The sequence below is a fragment of the Blennius ocellaris genome (assembly GCF_963422515.1).
Source record: "Blennius ocellaris genome assembly, chromosome: 2".
In the NCBI taxonomy this organism is placed as follows: domain Eukaryota; kingdom Metazoa; phylum Chordata; class Actinopteri; order Blenniiformes; family Blenniidae; genus Blennius; species Blennius ocellaris.
In genome coordinates this window covers 32,925,304-32,944,625 of record NC_137651.1, presented here as the reverse complement: position 1 = coordinate 32,944,625, position 19,322 = coordinate 32,925,304, and the positions used below count along the sequence as shown (strand labels likewise).

Genomic DNA, 19,322 nt, shown 5'->3' with positions numbered 1-19,322 from the left:
GCAACTTTGTTTCCCTTCAAGTCACCGAATGTGAAGTTAAAGACATTTGGAGGAGATTCGTACTGACAAATATATAAATACATGTTTCAGCTGCAGTTCCCAAACTGTACCGGCAGGTGTCAGTGTTTCTCCGCGTTGTGACTGATGACCGACTGGCAAAAGTTTCTTCAAGACAAAACTTTCGCAGAGCAGGAAGAATTTTCCAACACCTCTCTCTCTCTCTCCCCACACACACACACACACACACACACACACACACACACACACACACACACACACACACACACACACACACACACACACACACACACAGACAGACAGACAGACAGACAGACAGACAGACAGACAGACAGACAGACAGACAGACAGACAGACAGACAGACAGACAGACAGACAGACAGACAGACAGACAGACAGACAGACAGACACACACACACACACACACACACACACACACACACACACACACACCTGTATATAGGTAGTTAGAATCTGTGTTTATTTGTTTTCATTGTAAATAAATGTTTGGAATCATACTTGTTATTAATGAGCACAAAGGAGAATGAAATGTCGACTCTTCTGTGTCAAGAACTCCAAAATCCTTCAATCTTTACTGTTAATTCTGGTAATTGTAATTAATTTAACTATTAATTCAAATTCCTGATGAAGTGTTTAGTATATCTGATGAGACTGATAGAACTGAATTGTCTATCATTTCCTGTTTACACAGTGGAGCTCCGAGGTTCTGATACACATCAGATTACATTTCAATAACATTAATAACTATCTTTGATAACTATTAATCATTATCTATAGCCAACCACAACATAAATGGTTCCAAGTGATGCTTATGAGGTGAGCAATCCCTACAGGAATATGTCTGTAAAGTTCATATTGGCGCTGCGAATGGAACCCGTGTGTTAATAACACGGCCCTCGTGAAGGTTAAAATTAAATAAAATAAATAAATAAAGCCTCCCTGACGTCCAGCGATGGTCAGCAGACGAGGAAAAAACCACAGGAATCCGGAGTCTGTTATTAGAAAATATTTGCATTTACAGGTTTGAACAGACAAGCAGGTACAGACGGAGAAGGCCTTTATACAGAGCAGCATGAAATGTTAAAACGAGCTAAAAACGTGATATTTACAGGACTATTGCAGAAAGAACACACTAAGAACAAGTTTGATCACAAAACCTCTGGTACTCTACGTCGGTATCACAAATTTCATGAACTGTACAGTTAAAAACTAAATAAAAAGGTAAATCTATATGAAATCCAATGTTTCTCCAATTGAGAGGCACTGAATATATATATATATATATATGAAAGCATGTATGTTCCCATACATATATATAGCTACCTGTGGTGCAAAAAGCAGCAAAATAAAGGAGAATGTATGGAATTTAATAGAAGAGAAGTTGTGCTGGGTGGCGACGCAGTACTGAAGGAACACTGAAGGAAGGAGGGCGTGGTGGGGGATGGTGATGGTGATGGGGATGGTGATGGTGATGGTGATGGTGATGGTGATGGTGATGGTGATGGTGATGGTGATGGTGATGGTGATGGTGATGGTGATGGTGTGCACAGTGAGCAGGAGTCACTCACCAACACAACAGATTGTCCAGAATACTTCAATTCCATGCAACGTATAGAAAGCATAAAAAAAAATAGAAAAAGCCATTTAAATAAACGTTTCCCTGTTGACCCGGCCGCCGTGCAGCGCCCCGCCCCGCCCCCACTGCGACGTGTTAGGGGGCGGAGCTGGAGCGCAGTGCGGGCACTTGGTGTGGAGGAGCAGTGTCGGCCGGGTCCCGGCCGCCGGGCCGGAGCGCCGTGGCAGTGCTGGGCGGGGGGGGCGGGGGAGGGGCGGCGGCGGCACCGGAGGCCGTGCCCGCCACGGCGCAGCTGGCAGTGGTGACGCGCGTGCCGACGTGCTCCTCCTTGGGCGTCTTGCCGGCGAAGTCGGTGACGCTGAAGACGAACTGCAGGCAGCCTAGCTTGATGTAGCTGCCGTGGTGCAGCAGCGCCGTTCCCTCCCAGCCGGCGCCGCTGCCGCCGATCAGGCTGGAGCTGCTGGCCCTGCAGCCGCACGCGTGTCCGGCGCCGGCGCCGCCCTGGGACGCGCCGCTCATCACGCCGCCGGCGGGCAACAGCCCCGCCCCCGCGGAGCTCGCGCCGCCGCCGTCCTCCTCGCGCTTTCTACTGCGACCTGCACACACACACACACACACACACTGGTCAGGACGCACACCTGGCGGGAACTGTCAATCAACCTGTCACACTTCTGACTTCACTGAACGCTGAACTCTGGAGGTTAGCATGTAGCACTGTCTCTGCAGGAGGTTAGCATGTAGCACTGTCCCTGCAGGAGGTTAGCATGTAGCACTGTCCCTGCAGGAGGTTAGCATGTAGCACTGTCCCTGCAGGAGGCTAGCATGTAGCACTGTCCCTGCAGGAGGTTAGCATGTAGCACTGTCCCTGCAGGAGGCTAGCATGTAGCACTGTCCCTGCAGGAGGTTAGCATGTAGCACTGTCCCTGCAGGAGGTTAGCATGTAGCACTGTCCCTGCAGGAGGCTAGCATGTAGCACTGTCCCTGCAGGAGGCTAGCATGTAGCACTGTCCCTGCAGGAGGTTAGCATGTAGCACTGTCCCTGCAGGAGGCTAGCATGTAGCACTGTCCCTGCAGGAGGTTACTGCTGCGGGGAGTGTACTCCAGTACTGCTGCGGGGAGTGTACTCCAGTACTGCTGCGGGGAGTTTACTCCAGTACTGCTGCGGGGAGTGTACTCCAGTACTGCTGCGGGGAGTTTACTCCAGTACTGCTGCGGGGAGTGTACTCCAGTACTGCTGCGGGGAGTGTACTCCAGTACTGCTGCGGGGAGTTTACTCCAGTACTGCTGCGGGGAGTGTACTCCAGTACTGCTGCGGGGAGTTTACTCCAGTACTGCTGCGGGGAGTGTACTCCAGTACTGCTGCGGGGAGTTTACTCCAGTACTGCTGCGGGGAGTGTACTCCAGTACTGCTGCGGGGAGTTTACTCCAGTACTGCTGCGGGGAGTGTACTCCAGTACTGCTGCGGGGAGTGTACTCCAGTACTGCTGCGGGGAGTTTACTCCAGTACTGCTGCGGGGAGTGTACTCCAGTACTGCTGCGGGGAGTTTACTCCAGTACTGCTGCGGGGAGTGTACTCCAGTACTGCTGCGGGGAGTTTACTCCAGTACTGCTGCGGGGAGTGTACTCCAGTACTGCTGCGGGGAGTGTACTCCAGTACTGCTGCAGTACAGTCAGGAGACTCCTTGTCCATGAAAGTCAGAGTACTTCGGTCAGCATGTTTAGATGATGAGCCAGAAAACGTCTGAACACAGTTGAGCCTCCAGGAGGCGGGAACGGAACGACAGTGCAAACAAAACAAAACAAAACAACAACAAACAAAACAAAACAACAACCAGCGCTGCACTCACGGATGACGCCTTGAACTTTGGCCACGAGGCCACCGGGCGGCGACAGAGAGGCCTTGTCGGAGAAGTCGCAGGAGTACAGCACGTTGTCCACCGTGGTGCCGTGCTCGCTGTAGTTCAGCAGCTCGTAGTGCTTGGTGTTCTGGGGAGGAACCACACGGTCAGCACCGGCCCGGCACGGCGTGGCGCCACGCGGCGCGGCGGCGGCGGCGCTCACCTCGTCGTAGAAGATGCAGGCGTGCTTCCCCGATATGTAGTTGCAGTGACCGTAGTTGGTAAGGCACACGTCCATGTCGGCGCCTGCAGAAACATCGGCGCCACAAGAAGACACGACTGGTCACGCCCCCCTCCTCCCCCACATACCAGGACCAGGACCGGGACCAGACCAGGACCGGGACCAGGACTGGTCTGATATGTGGGGCCACTGCTCACTTTTTGTTTGTTGTTGTTTTTCCCCCCCACAAGCATGAGGTTGATCAGACGCCATTTCTGCTGTTCCCGGGTCGCCTCCACCCCCCTCCACCCGCCTCCACCCCCCCCCACCCTGCCTCCACCCCCCTCCACCCCCCCTCCACCCCCCTCCACCCTGCCTGATTCTTCCATAACATATTATCATGTCACAATGTAGCATCTACACCAGTGTTTATCAACCTTTTTGAGCCAAGACACACTTTTTTCTTTGGAAACATCTGGAGTCACACCACCTCCACCCCCACCACCTCCACCCCCACCCCCACCCCCACCACCACCACCACCACCACCTCCACCACCCCCACCTCCACCACCCCCACCTCCACCACCACCACCCCCACCACCACCACCTCCACCTCCACCACCCCCACCTCCACCACCACCTCCTCCACCAATGCTGAATGAAGACCCGTGGCGAGGTGAGAGGAAATGTGATAATCCCCCGGAACACCAGAGGTTGAACAACACTGGTCCAGTAGTCTACAATGCAGACTGCACTATGTAAGGTGCATTAAACTAGAGCATGCTCTTATCGTGTGATGCGGCGCTGCGGCGAGTCTCACCAGAGCCCAGGTACAACGTCCTGTAGCACATGTTGACGGCGGCTCCTCTCCCCGTCAGCGGGTAGAAGATGGCTCTGGCCTGCACCTTCTTCTGACCTGCAACCAGAGCCAGCGGCTTTTCACCGTCAAGCCGCGTTGACGGACGAAGCGACGGGGAACCGACCGGCGCCCGGGTTCTTACCGGCGGCGGCGGGGCAGGCGGCGGGCGCGGCAGCCGGAGCGGTGGGAGACGGAGAGCCCTGCACTCTGGGAGGGAACAGCTGTTTGATCCTCTGGTAGGCCAGCAGCCTGATCATCTCGGCGTCCAGCTTGTCCAGCTCGATCCCTGCAACACCGCCAACCACAGGGCGGCCCACGTGCAGCCGTCAGCGCTCGCAACCCATCACTCAAACTGTACTTTACCCAGTGCTTCACAACAAAGCTATCAAAACAGTGCATTAAGAAATAAATACGAGAATAATACATCAAAACAATCAATAAAACAGGTGCTGCAGGTTGGTGGAGCTTCCAGAGATTCAGAACAGAACAGACAGAATAAACTCTCTGCCCTAGACGGACTTAAAAGACGACTTCAAAGTGAGTTTTCAGCTTTGATTTAAAAAGGCCGAGATCAGTGGTGGGGGCAGTTTGTTCATGTCGGGGGGCAGTTTGTTCATGTCGGGGGGGGGGGGGGGGGGGGGGGGGGGGGGGGGGGGAGTTTGTTCATGTCGGGGGGGGGGGACACTTTGTTCATGTCGGGGGGGGGGCAGTTTGTTCATGTCGGGGGCAGTTTGTTCATGTCGGGGGGGGGGCACTTTGTTCATGTCGGGGGGCAGTTTGTTCATGTCGGGGGGGCAGTTTGTTCATGTCGGGGGGGGGCAGTTTGTTCATGTCGGGGGGGCAGTTTGTTCATGTCGGGGGGGGGCAGGTTGTTCATGTCGGGGGGTCACTAGAGTTAGAATATCAAACAGGTGAGAAGAACCAGGACATTGATGGTATTAAAAACAAACAACAGAAGTTTAAAATCGATTCTAAAAGGAACTGGAAGCCGGTGTAGAGACGACGGTACAGGGGGAACGAGTTCAGTCTGGAGGAGTTTGGTAGGAATCTGGCAGCGGCGTTCTGAACTAGTTCAAGACTGGCTGAGGCCCACATAAAGACTGAGGCCCACATAAAGACTGAGGCCCACATAAAGACTGAGGCCCACATAAAGACTGAGGCCCACATAAAGACTGAGGCCCACATAAAGACTGAGGCCCACATAAAGACTGAGGCCCACATAAAGACTGAGGCCCACATAAAGACTGAGGCCCACATAAAGACTGAGGCCCACATAAAGACTGAGGCCCACATAAAGACTGAGGCCCACATAAAGACTGAGGCCCACATAAAGACTGAGGCCCACATAAAGACTGAGGCCCACATAAAGACTGAGGCCCACATAAAGACTGAGGCCCACATAAAGACTGAGGCCCACATAAAGACTGAGGCCCACATAAAGACTGAGGCCCACATAAAGACTGAGGCCCACATAAAGACTGAGGCCCACATAAAGACTGAGGCCCACATAAAGACTGAGGCCCACATAAAGACTGAGGCCCACATAAAGACTGAGGCCCACATAAAGACTGAGGCCCACATAAAGACTGAGGCCCACATAAAGACTGAGGCCCACATAAAGACTGAGGCCCACATAAAGACTGAGGCCCACATAAAGGGCCTTACAGTCCAGTCTAGAGCTAATAAAAGAGGTTTTGCCTTCTCAACATCTTGTTGATTCAGAAACGGCTTCACTTTGTCCAGGAGACGGAGCCGATAGGAGGCGACAGGAGCCGAGAGGAGGCGAGAGAAGGCGATAGGAGGCGATAGGAGGCGATAGGAGGCGACAGGAGCCGATAGGAGGTGAGAGGAGCCTATAGGAGCTCTGACAACACAACTAATCTGTTTGTCAAACTGAAGCCCGTTGTCAAACGTTACCTCAAGGTTTTTAACAAGTGGTTTAAAATAGGGGGCAGAGCACCAGAGTGAGTTTTAAAACCGTTGGCCATTGGCGATGTGCCAAACAAAATGCCTCCGTGGCACTCACCAGCCTCCTCCTTCCCGTACTTGACGCAGCCGGACAGGCTTGTGAGCGACGAGGAGGCGGCGGGCAGCAGAGGGTCCACCGGTCCAGGTCTGCTCTTCAGGTCTGGGGACGACAAGAGTGGACCAACCAAAGTCTGAGGACGGGCGACGCAACTGCTGCGTTCAGGGAAGGGACACTGGTCATTTAAATACGGAGACGGAGCCCCTGGTGGGTGGAGACTTTTGTTTTGGCCAATATACAATATTGAACTATACAATATACAATATTTGTTCTCGTGCGAAACAAGATCGGGTGTACAAAGTGGATCTCGGCTCGGGAAACTTTGGATGTTTCCGTGATCGTAAGAAGTCAACAAATCTGGATATCTTTCGCGAAAAAATAAATGCTGGAAACACGCGTTTGACTGATTGTAGTGGAAAAATTCTCTTCGGAAAGGTTTTGACAGCGACGGACGTCAACAAAGAAAACTGGCTCCTACATTTGTTGTTGTTTTTCCGTCTGGATTGGAGCAGAGGGGCTTTAATGAGATGTTCCTTTCAGGTCGACCATGGGTCAGAACAGTGTTTGAGGATTTAGCTTGAAGGCGAAGACAAGATTGAATCTCTTTTGTTCTCTGCTCGCTGTGGTGAGTGAATATGTTCATAGAAAAACCCAGAAAACCCCGTGGTTTCGATCACATCTCAACTTCTAGCCTTACGTCCACCAGGCAAGTTCACATTTGGGCTGCTGCGGACGTGACCTGTGTGTATGTAGATACATTGTGTATACAAGTATAGAGGCTCCTTATAAACCATTTGTATTGGTTCCCTGATCAGTCCTGCTCAAGCTGTGTAATAATGCTGATGGGGGGGGGTCAACACACATTACAAATTCTTATTTAGATTTTGAGGGCAAAGTTCCTAGTATCTTCGTTGAAGTCTACGAACAGACGTGTTGAAATGTAATGTGGTGTTGAGACCCCTGAAAGGTGCAGGCAGAGTACTTGAGTCCGGTGGTGCCCCCGATCCATCGGCCACCAATCCATATTAGTGGAAAAAGTATGTAATGAGTGTTTGCCGATCACAGTGACCGATTACCTGTAGTTCATACTTTACATGTTCCGTGTGGAACTTTCATATGGTCTGTGAAAGATGAAAAGTGTGCATCCTGCAACTTGCACAATGAAAAGGTACCTCGGCAGAGGCATGTTCGTTATCTTCACCTCCGAGCAGCCGGACAATTCATGGAGGTTGGGTTGTTGTTTTTTCTCTTGAAGAAGTAAAAATATGTTTTTGCTTAAATAAAAGTCATTTTATGGTTCATTTTTCCAGATCACGTAGCCAGGACCAATCATCAGCCAATCCCTGTGACTGGTATCAGTGATCGGTGCTCATGGTTTGTCAGTATTGGAACTGGCAGCATAGAGCCTGACCGGACCCGACTAACCTCCATGGCAGCCATAATGAACGCACACCGATCACAAACTGCACAACATCAGATTCCTTTTCAAAACGGCGTCATATCTTTGTTGCAGTGTGACATCAGGTACACCATTCTGAAAATGTGGTTATGAATCAGTGGTTCTCATCACCCACCTCGACCTGGACGGGAACCAAGGGCTTAAATGACAGGAGGAATTTCTAAGGTCCCTTCAGGACAAAAGAACAAGACAATCACCGGACTAATTACAACGTCAATAACTCCTCATGTTGCGCTATTAATGCTGGTGCATGGAGTTTTACCTGGAGGAGAGCCACGTCTGGACGCATCCTGCTCCGGCAGCTCTTTCGGGGGGACGTCCGATAGAGAGGCGGAGTGGAACAGCTTCTCGTCTTTACTGCCGTCGTGGTGTTTCTGGCCGCCCGGGGTCCACACGGCGGAGGAAGTGGAGCAGTTGTTCTGGAGACGGGGCTCCTGCGTGTTCTCGAGCTCCCTCTTCACCACTTCTGCTCCATTGTGGTTCAGCAGGGCAGCGGGTGCAGCCACGTCTGGAGGAGGCGCAGCAGCAGCAGCAGCAGCAGCAGCAAGCAGCAGCAGCAGCAGCAGCAGCAACGGGGACTGAGTCTGTGCTGCAGCTCAGCCTGCCTGCAGGAGTCTGAAGCACTTTTACGGTCCACGGGCCCGTTGGCTTTGAAGGCCTGAACTGCTGGCAGAGGTCCGTTGGTTTTCCTACAGTTCTGACACAGGGTCAGGTTGCACCTGCAGCCGCCCAACTCCGTGGGCGGATTCCTGGGGAGAGACGGCGCTTGAGGCTCGTCGGTTGTGCCGCCGGGTTTGAAGCAGGGGTCTGGCGAGGTCCTTTCCACGGAGATCGTCGGCTTCGCGCCCTCCAACGTCACGCCTGCTTTAGAGGAGTCGGACGCCGCCGGTGGTTCGGGGGACGGGGCCTTCTGCTTGACGCACAGATGTCGCATGATGCTGCACTGCAGTGTGATGACGTCCTTCAGCCACTACCAAACACAGCAGGGACACATTTCATCATCACTTCTGTTCAGAAACCCAGTCGTATCCCAAACAGTCGTCTAAAACAGTGTTTTTCAACCTTTTTGAGCCGAGGCACACTTTTTTCTTTGGAAACATCTGGAGGCACACCACCATCCGGAAATGTTAAACTGTGTAGCCTCTATTAACAATATAAAGTCTTCCTCATCAAAGTTTGATCAACAGGAATCCAGGTAAATCCAGAAACAAGGACTTTTTTTAATAGTGCCTCCGTCAGTGTGAAACCTGGACCTGATGGATGAAGAGCTGAGATCCTGGTTTTCAAAAACTTCTCCATCACTGTCACTGACACAGTACTTTGATACAAGATGGTAGCAGGAGGTGGAGATGAACCACACTGACGTCTGTCACTTTACATTTCACCGGCAAAGTTCTGTGCTGCCCTCTAGTGGTGAAGAGTATTTTATACATGATTACTCTGCTCTCACAGCCGAAAAAAAAGTGAAATTGGATAATTTCCCACGGCACACCTGACTAGATCTCGCGGAAACACCAGTGGTTGAAAAACACTGACCCATGTGACAAAAAGACTTATTTTGTTGTAGAAACTTAAAAAAAACAGCCTCTTCAGTAGAGTCATCCCTTTGAACAAATCTTGTTTTGTGGGTTATAAACTTCCTAAACAGTCAGACCGACATCATGTCAGTAGGATTAGATTTCAATGTTCGTCAACAAAGGCGCAGTACGAAAGCAAGTCCTCCGGCGCGGCCCTACACCTCGTTCACACTCGACAGCCATCGCAATGGTAAACTTTTAATAACCCCGGGGAAGGAACTTCTTCCACCAGCCGGGTGGCGCCTACCTCCTGCTGCTCGGCCTCGGTGGTGAAGTGCTTTGACGGCTGAGCGTCGGGGACGCCACTACAAACCAGCTCCAGCTGACGGACCCCAGCAGGGAGCAGGATGGGCGGCGGGGGGTTCTGGTACTGGGCCTTGATGGCGTCAGGCACCTGAGCAAACACAAACAACGTCACAACACCTCACTGCGGTCATCCCGGTAGAAAGTCCTGAAAACATTATTTGGAACGGCAAATTGTTCCTCTTGAGTGTGTGTGTGTGTGTGTGTGTGTGTGGGGGGGGGGGGGGGCTGGACCAAGGGAGAGGACGAAGACGTGTCACTTTCACGAGGAATGGGAGGCGAATACCAACACCAAAGAAGTGTCGTTAGAGTAAACTCCGGTAATTACAAAATCCATTCACATCCAGAGGACGGACAACCCCCCCCCCCCCCACACACACACACACACACACACACACACACACACACACACACACACACACACACACACACACACACACACACACACACACACACACACACACACACACACACACACACACACACACACACACACACACACACACACACACACACACACCTCATTGACGAGATTGTTCTGTTAATTATCAAAATCAAGTTGTTTTTTGCTTTTTTTGTTGTTATTGGGTTTTTTTTTTCTTCTTCCTGTTTTTGTTTGTTTTCATTCCGTTTTTCTCTCTTTCTTTGTTTTGTGTCCTTTTGTTATCATTGTTGTGATGATTTAGCTTTTTGCTCTGTTGTTGCTCCGGCTGGTTTCTTCTCCTGGCAGTTGGACAATATTTAGATCCCTGTGATTATTGTATTATAATGGAAAAAAAGAAATGTATGTAGCACTAACAAGGGTATTGTATGTTTCTCCCCCCCAGTCTATCTCTCCGTCTCTCCTCTCCTCTCCTCTATCCTCTCACCCCAACCGATCCTCAGAATTCCTCCACCTCTGACTCTGGTTTCTACAAAGTTTCTCCTGTTAGAGGAGTTTTTCTTTCCACAGTCACAAACAAACCTGCTGCTCATGTGGATCTGTGGGGTTTTTCTATTTTCTCTGTAAAAGCACATTGGAATGACTGTAATGTATTTAAAAATGTATTTCTTTAAAAAAAAAAAAAAAAAGGGGAAAAAAGAAAAAGGTAATTACAAAAAATGTTCATAGTTAGTTATGTTGTGTTGCACAATATTGGCTCATGCGGTTTTGCAAGGTACATCATTATACATTGTACATATAAAGAATCCTCAATGTATTTGAGAATAAATATATGTTTTGCACTCTGGTAGTGGGCGGATCACTGTGACTTGGTCGTTTCATTAAGTAGCTCTCAGGCTGAGAACGTGTGCGCCCCCCCCCCCCCCTCTACAATGACCAGTGTTCAAGTGACTTCAAACTGACACTGCAAACCAAAACGAACAATCAACCATCAAATTGACTCACATTTGATGACCAATTATAGCAGAAAACTACAAACACACCTTTTCCTGCCACTACAATGCTTGTGACTCTCAGAGATCCCAAATAAATGCATCATCAGTAAATGTGCTTCATTTTATGCTGAATAAAAGGAAGGAACAAAAGAGCGAGTTCACGTGTACCGACGTTATCCAGAACACACGAGAACATTACACACACTGCCAACTCTCTACTCTTAACGAGTCCAAACACACTTCCTAAACGGGAAGAGGAAACTCAGCCGGCCTAAAATCACACGAATGCAGTTCGCCACAAGAACACACAGGACGTGACACAGCCGGCCTTACCTTGATGCTCTTCTTGCTCTGCAGGTGTGTGCTGCGTCGGTTGGGCGTGTTCTGCCGGTGGACCGTTCGCAGGAAGTGCAATTTGACAGCATGTTGAGACATTCGGTCCTGAAACTGGTCAAAGAGCCGACAGCGGCTGGACAAGCTCAGGGTCCTCTGGTTCAGCTGAACAATACATGAACACACAGTGACTCTGCTGCAACATCAGCCACGGACAACAAAGGAAGACGGTAAATACACAGTCTCACACACACACACACACACACACACACACACACACTCTGAAGTGTCTTTAATAAGGCTGGTAAATAAAAACAATCCTGGCCTGCAGAAAAAGCTCCCCCAGCCTCTCGGCTGAAATTATAGTCTCTACGCAAATGACCTGGTGTGACGTTTATTTGAATTTGAGCAGATGCAAAATAAGAAATTAGAGCTGCAAGTAGCCTTGGTTTGGGACTCTGGGGCCCCCGGGGCCAATCGTGGCCTTTGGACCCTTTACATATTGATCATATATGTTTTGAAGGTATTAACGAAAAAAATTACTTGGATTTTTGAAAAATATGGGGTCAAAAGTGGGCAGGAGGGCCCAGCTAATTAACTAGTGATTAGTTAAATCACCCCCCCCCCCCCCGACATATCAGCACAATCCAACACACTTTGTTAGCACGTTAACTAGCACGCTAGGCTAATACCTGCAATCTACCTGAAAAATCCCACGGGCTCCTCCCCAGCTGTCCCCGACCTGGAATCTGGTCTGGATATCATTGTTTTAATAAACAAGGACTTGTATTTTGAAAAGATCGGGGGGGCTTTTTTTTGAGCGAAAGTCTTATGTCGAAAGGCAAATTGTGGATTTCCTTTGGGATTTAGACGCGGGATTTTTAGTTCTCGGCGAGATGAACAATTGCATTTTAGTTTGATGTCCCCTACGGCGTTCCCCCCAGGCCGGCGGTGGCGGTGGCGCTACGGAACACATTTTGGCAGTCTGGGGGGGGCTAATATTTACATTCCTTACATTTTCCGCCCATCTCCATGTGCCAGATTTGCTATAAACACGCTCAGACGTGGGCTCAATGCAACGTCGGGACAAACATTGCAAACACAACGGGGTCCTGGCCTTTGGGGTTCGGTCCCTATGAATCTCTTGCGTTCCGACATGGTCTCGCCCCGCTCTGCTCACGCCCCAAATACAACATGAGGCACCTTCAGAGTTCCCTTGGTAACCCAGGACTGTGTAGCAGGACGCCTGTGGGACGACTTGTCCCTTAGCAGTGTTTTTCTACCTTTTTGAGCCGAGACACACTTTTTTCTTTGGAAAACTCTGGAGCCACACCTCCTCCTGAACATGTTAAAAAGTTAAACTCTGCAGCCTCTATTAACACTATAAAGTCTTTGTCATCAAAGTTTGATCAACAGGAATCCAGTAAATCCAGAAACAAGGACTTTTTTTAATAGTGACTCCGTCAGTGTGAAACCTGGACCTGATGGATGAAGAGCTGAGATCCTGGTTTTCAAAAACTTCTCCATCACTGTCACTGACACAGTACTTTGATACAAGATGGTAGCAGGAGGTGGAGATGAACCACACTGACGTCTGTCACTTTACATTTCACCGGCAAAGTTCTGTGCTGCCCTCTAGTGGTGAAGAGTATTGTAGCATCAGGGAGTTGGTCGCTGCAGTGCATGATGGGAGTTCAGGTTGTGTGTAGCCGGAGGTTATGGAGGGTTATTGTCGGGGTTGTTGTGTGTTGGTTTGTGTTGTGTTGTGTTGTTGTTCCTCGGTTCAGATGGTTATTATTTCCTCTAGTTTGGTTTGTTGGATGTTGGTGATCAACCAGGAGGGAGAAATGTGTTGTGGAGTCTCGTCCTGGTATGAAGTTCTGGTTGCGTGGGATCATGTCAAAATAAAAGCCTCTGGTGTTCAGCTGGCAGAATAGAACCTCGACTCAGCAATTCTTCCGCGGCGCTCACCACAGTATTTATACTCGATTACTCTGCACACTGCTCTGACAGCGGCTGTGAGAGGAAAGGTTCCGTTAGAAACAATGTGAAACGGGATCATTTCCCACCTGGAGGAACACCACAGGTAGAACACTGCTAGAGCAAACAACACATGCCACTTACAACCCGGTCACGGTACTTTTTTTTGTTCAGATTCCCTTACCGCTATGTGTTCCACGTGGTTTGGACACATCCATTTCCCGGCCGGCGAGGTGGTGAGGGGAGGGTCCAGACAGTCCATGTGGAACAGAAGGGGGCAGTAATCACACTGGACCAGCGGAGCCAACCGGCAACTCCTGGAGAGACAAAACCGCCGCCTCGGTGAGAGATACAACCGAGCAGGTTAACACCGGCTCTCAGGCCTGTGTGTGTGTGTGTGTGTGTGTGTGTGTGTAAGCACACTTCTATGTGAGCTGAGAAGGTAGGATACCCTAAACCAGGGGGGCCAGACCGGTTCAGTTGAGGGGCCACATCCACCTGATCTGACCTCTGACCTCTGGAGCCCAACAAGTCCAACAGAACATTAAACTGCAGATATGGACAAATGTCAAAGTCTTTCCTTCCTTTGATCCTTTTGTATCTGCAAGGATTTACCAGTCTATTCTGAAATTTACATATTAAAGGAAATTGGATATTATATTTGAAAAAAAAAGAAAAAAAACCCAATCAGCTGTATCTGGATGTTGTATTTTTATTCAGGATTAAAACAATTTGTCATCATCTGGGAATTTTTTTTGAGTTTACGTGTCTAAAGTATCACTTCACATAAGTTGGACACCTTTATTGTGAAAGGCGTTGCGTCATGTGACCTAAATTCTGACTAAATTTTTGCCAATCTAGTGTTTTTAGATCAGCCTCTGTCAGTTTTCATATTAATAATTTTAAAAAATGAATAAATCCCATGGCGGCCGGATTAGACCCTGTGGCGGGCCGTCCTGGCCCCCGGGCCACATGTTGGACACCCCTGGTGTGGTGGCATGTCAGCGTTGCCTACGTGCTGCAGTGCGGCGTGCGTCACACCTGTTGCAGGTGAAGCAGACCTTCACCGGCAGAGGAACCAGGCCGTTGGGATCCAGCTCGTGCTGCGGCCTCCGGAACGGCTTCCCCAGGAGCTCTTCTCTCCTCCGCCGCTTACTGCTGCCTGGGGGGGGGGGGGGGGGGGGGGGGGGGCAGGTTACACAACGCACAGGAAATCCACTCATCTAGTCAAACACACACACACACTTCCACTCATCGGTGAGATTTACTGCTGATTTTTCTGCTATTTGTTCTGTCAATTATCAAAATTATGTTGTTTTGTTTCTTCTTTTCTTTTTTTTGTTCTTTGTGTTGTGTCCTTTTGTTTTTTCTTTTATCGTCATTGTTGTGATGATTTTGCTTTTTGCTCTGTTGTTGCTCCGGCTGGTTTCATTTCATGGCAGTTGGACAATATTTGGATCACTGTGATTATTGTATTATAATGAAAAAAAGAAAAAAAAGAAAAATGTATGTTTCCCCCCCCCCCCCACCCCCCCTCCTCCTCCCCTCCTCTCCTCCTCCTATAGAGTTTTTCTTTCCAGTCACAAACACACCTGCTGCTCATGTGGATGTTGTGTTTTTCTATTTTCTCAATAAAAGCACATTGGATTGACTGTACTGTATTTACAGCGGGGGCGAGGGAGGGCGGGGGTGGGGGCGGGGGCGGGGGAGTGCGGGGGCGAGGGTGACCCGTGGTGGTTGCTGACCTGGCAGCGCGGTGGTGCAGGTGAGCTCGGTGGGCAGCTGGAACTGCGTGGGGTTCCGCTCCATGGCGGCCGCTATGAGGAGCTGGAAGGGCCTCTTGAGGAGCCGCGGCGGCGGCGCCGAGGGCGCGGCGCCGTCCGCCTCGCCGCCCTGCACGACGACGACGTCGTCGTCGGGCTCGGCCGCCTCCTCCTCCGCGTCGTTCTGCTCCTCCGACGGGGTGGGCGTGGACGAGGCGTTGGAGGTCGGGGTCCCCGGCCGGCTGCTCGGCCTGCTGCTGGCCCGCCGGTCCAGGAGGCGCACCTGCGCCACCCGCAGGCCGGGCCCCGCCGCCCCGGCGCCCGGCGGCAGGCCGTCCAGCCGCAGCGGGCCGGCGCTGAGCTCCAGCTCCACGGCGGGCGAGGCGGCGCGCTTGGAGGAAGACTTGTCGGGGAGGCCGTTGGTCTGCTCCGCTTTCTGGTCTCGCTTCTGGCAAAATGGCGGAGACAAAAATTAAAACAAGACCGATTCGTAAAATCCCGTCCGTCTCTCTGGACGAGGTTCCGACACGTACCCGCTTCCGAACGTTGCAGCGGTGACACATCCACTCTCCTGGAGGAAGCATCTCCTCACTCAGCGGCGGGTTGCTGTGGCGACAAGACGGAGCAGGTAAGACGACCCGGAAGTGTTTTTGATATGGAAGTTAAACTGTGACATCAGATTCTGAATTGCAATTCAATTTACCATCGAAATCAGATGTTGAATTTTAAAAGCTGTCGAATTTCAAGTACGTATCTTTTTTTGCTTACGATTTTTTTCCCCGTCTAAAAACATTCAGTGTAAAAATTCAATGTGTCTAAAAATTCAGCTGCAAAATAAATTCAGCTCCATTTTCTTCGCAGCTGAATTTTTTTTTTGCAGCTGAATTTTTCGCAAAAGGCGGGTTGCTGTGGCAACAAGACGAAGCAGATAAGACGACCCAGAAGTGTTTTTTATATGGAAGTTAAACTGTGACATCAGATTCTGAATTCCAATTTGTTCCTCTGAATTTTTTTTTTTTACCATCGAAATCAGACTTTGAATTTTAAAAGTTGTCGTATCTTTTTTTGCTTCTGATTGTTTTCCTTCAACGTCTAAAAATATTCAGTGCAAAAATTCAATGTGTCTAAAAATTCAGCTCCAAAATAAATTCAGCTGAATGTTTTTCGCAGCTGAATTTTTTTTACAGCTGAATTTTTTGATGTGAGAATTATGTGAGTAAGTGATGCCACAAATCTCCGCCTGCCCGTTGGAGGCCACTGAAGGAGCAGAAGGTTTGAGACGACGTCACCTGCTTGTTACAGGAACATGTTTTTATTTGGCCTCCAGCACTTCCAACACGAGATTATTAATTGAGTCATTTGAAAAGTGGCCTTTTGGTAAAGATTTAAATCATTTTAAAACAAAGTTCTGAGCTGAAGTTTTCTGTACGAGCCCTCACTCATTAAGGCTTTGACTCCCCAGAAACTTGCGGTACTTCACCACCTGCAGTAGGGTTAGTGGTGGGGCAGTCGGAGAAACCTTATCAGTAGAACCCCAACTATTGTTTTTAGCAAAGTAGTGTTTTACATGTCACTGGGACTTTAAGCAGACATTCCTGGGTGTTTTAGTGGATCTTCTGGACGTTTCCTGCCACAGGTATCGCAGAACAACACGCGAGTCTTCACTGCGTTGTTGGTTCACATCTCCCGACTTATTTGTCGTCACTTTCCTCAGGAAAAGTGTCTCTTCGGAGCGGTAAGATGGCGTTAGCACACAGAGAGCAGGCTGCTAGCCACATGGTGAACAGATTCCAATTTCAGCAGCAGGAAGTAGGACGGGCCGGGAGGAAGCTCCTTCTCCGACCGACCACGTGGAGCAAAACCTCCAGACAAAACAATACACTGCCACTTGTACTTTAATCATACGATATCTGCCGGTGCTACTTAATGAAGCAAGACCACAGGTGACGTCGTGGACAAAACACTGAGATCAGTCTTCAAATTGAACGGTTATTTAGTTTCAGGCGTGCAGAAGTATTCTGCAAATATGACTTCTATAAGAGTTTGACTTGTGCAAGCGCCCGAGCATTTTCTCAAAACCAACGGCCGGTTAAGTTTGGATTCGCCGACGCCACCACCAGCCAAGGGCAGGCGACGGTGTCCTGCTGCACCCTGGATCTCACTGATACATGAAGGTGGGACTGACCAGCACTGGAGGTGGAAGGCCGCAGGGCAGTGGTCGCAGCACAGCAAGTCCCCCCCCTCGCGGCAGCTGTCGCAGGTGTCGTGGTTCGTGGCTCGGCCGCTCCGACGGACGTCCCTCACCAACTTCCGGCTCCGTTTCTCCACTTCCTCGGATTTGGGGGGTGCCAGCAGTGTTTGGATTTGCTGTAAAAGGTGATCCAGCTCCTCAGTATGAGTTACAGCACCGCTACACTAAACACACTGCATTATTGCATCTCGGGCTGAAAAGAGTGGTGGAATTAACTGGTGGGGGCTTCATGAACAGTTAGTCATTAGTAATAAGGCTTAATTCACTTTGACCCTTTGAGCAAGAAAACATATTTGGCCATTTGAGTATTAATCTCCACTGGAAGAAACATTAGACTATAGGAAGACACAGTGGGACTCACCTTTGTGCGTATTGTTTTATATAATAGCTTGGCCCAGCTGCTTAACAAAAACATGTCATTTAATGTGAAATGCACCTGAAAATGTGACTAAAACTGCGCGTGGACAAACGTGCAGAAAGTTACTACAAGCGACAGTGTGGATTTTAAACATAGAGCCTAGTAGGTAATGTTCCGTGTGAATAACACAGGGCAGAAACACTAATATACAAGTTGTGGGTGTGAATCCCACTGAAAGACGGTGCGAGGTGTCGTTCGGTTCCACAAGAGCTCTGACAGCGTGGCAGTGATGTTGTGGCTGACGTGCTACTGACTGAACAGGCTGGAAGGTGCTGGTGAAGCTAAAGGGTTAATGGAAGGCCTCGGAGCGGAGCCACCTCACCTCCATCAAACCCCCGGAGGTGTCCAGGTCGTACACAATCGTCGGGGTCTCCATTTTGTCCCACATTCATTCAAGGAGCAAGCGTCGCGACACAAACTCACTGTGCAAGTGACGCAGGACACAGTGACTAGTGTTGGACTCTAGCGAAAGGGTCGGCGGCGGTTTTCCCCCCCGGCGGTGGTTTTTCAGCAGCAGCGGGCCAAGCCGGTGGAGCGGAGCGGCGGCTAACGCCGTTAGCAGCTAAAAAAAAAAAAACCCCCAGCGTCAACAGTCAAGGTGAAGCGAGCGGCTCGGCGGCGTCCTGCCCCCGGCCCCGAAACACAACGCCACCAACCCCCACAAGAGAAGCCACAAAAAAAAAAGGCGGGCGCCTCGGCTCCACTGTTAAAGCGCAAACACAGACGCCGTGTCCAGTCACGCCGTCTCTCGCGGCCAAACGCCACCGCGGCCTAGCTGGCCAGCCATGGTTGTTGTTTCGAGCTCCCGCAGAAAGGAGCCGCGCGGACTCGGAGAGCTCTCCGCTCCCACTCCCATTCCCCGCACACCTTCACGCACGGCCCCCGAGCACGGCTTCCTGGTAAGCGTCGGGAGGTCCGGTCCTGGGCCCGGGGCGAAGGGAAGACGCGGAGATGTGCTGGCTGTTATTGTTGTCAACAAGCCTCGCTGCTAGCCCCTGTTAGCCGTTGGCGCAACCGCGAAGGGTCCGGGGCGCATGCGCAGTGGGTTGTGGGCCTGGCTTATTGACGTGTGGGGGCTGACGTCACGACGAGGAGCCGCGGCGCTGACGGGCTGCCGTCGCTTTTGTTCCATTCTGCGCAGGAGCAGAGTGGCCGCCCCCGGGCAGAGTGGCCGCCCCCGGGAAGAGTGGCCGCCCCCGGGAAGAGTGGCCGCCCCCGGGAAGAGTGGCCGCCCCCGGGAAGAGCGTCCAGGCTGGCTTCTTCCAGACCGGGGCTCAGAGAGCCACTGAACAACACCCAGAGA

General features: G+C 50.7%; 1 protein-coding gene across 1 annotated transcript; it reads right to left on the bottom strand.

The window, feature by feature from the left end:
- Nucleotides 1–1,047: 1,047 nt before the first annotated feature.
- On the bottom strand, nucleotides 1,048–19,015 carry phf12b (PHD finger protein 12b). The gene is given in 16 exon segments (XM_080514658.1): nucleotides 1,048–2,211; nucleotides 3,463–3,601; nucleotides 3,677–3,759; nucleotides 4,494–4,589; nucleotides 4,675–4,818; nucleotides 6,559–6,660; nucleotides 8,280–8,599; nucleotides 8,602–8,987; nucleotides 9,842–9,988; nucleotides 11,608–11,772; nucleotides 13,772–13,904; nucleotides 14,629–14,749; nucleotides 15,333–15,798; nucleotides 15,884–15,956; nucleotides 17,536–17,717; nucleotides 18,342–19,015. Coding segments are annotated over 16 exon segments (3,084 nt in total). The 5' UTR covers nucleotides 18,408–19,015; the 3' UTR covers nucleotides 1,048–1,750.
- Nucleotides 19,016–19,322: the final 307 nt, after the last annotated feature.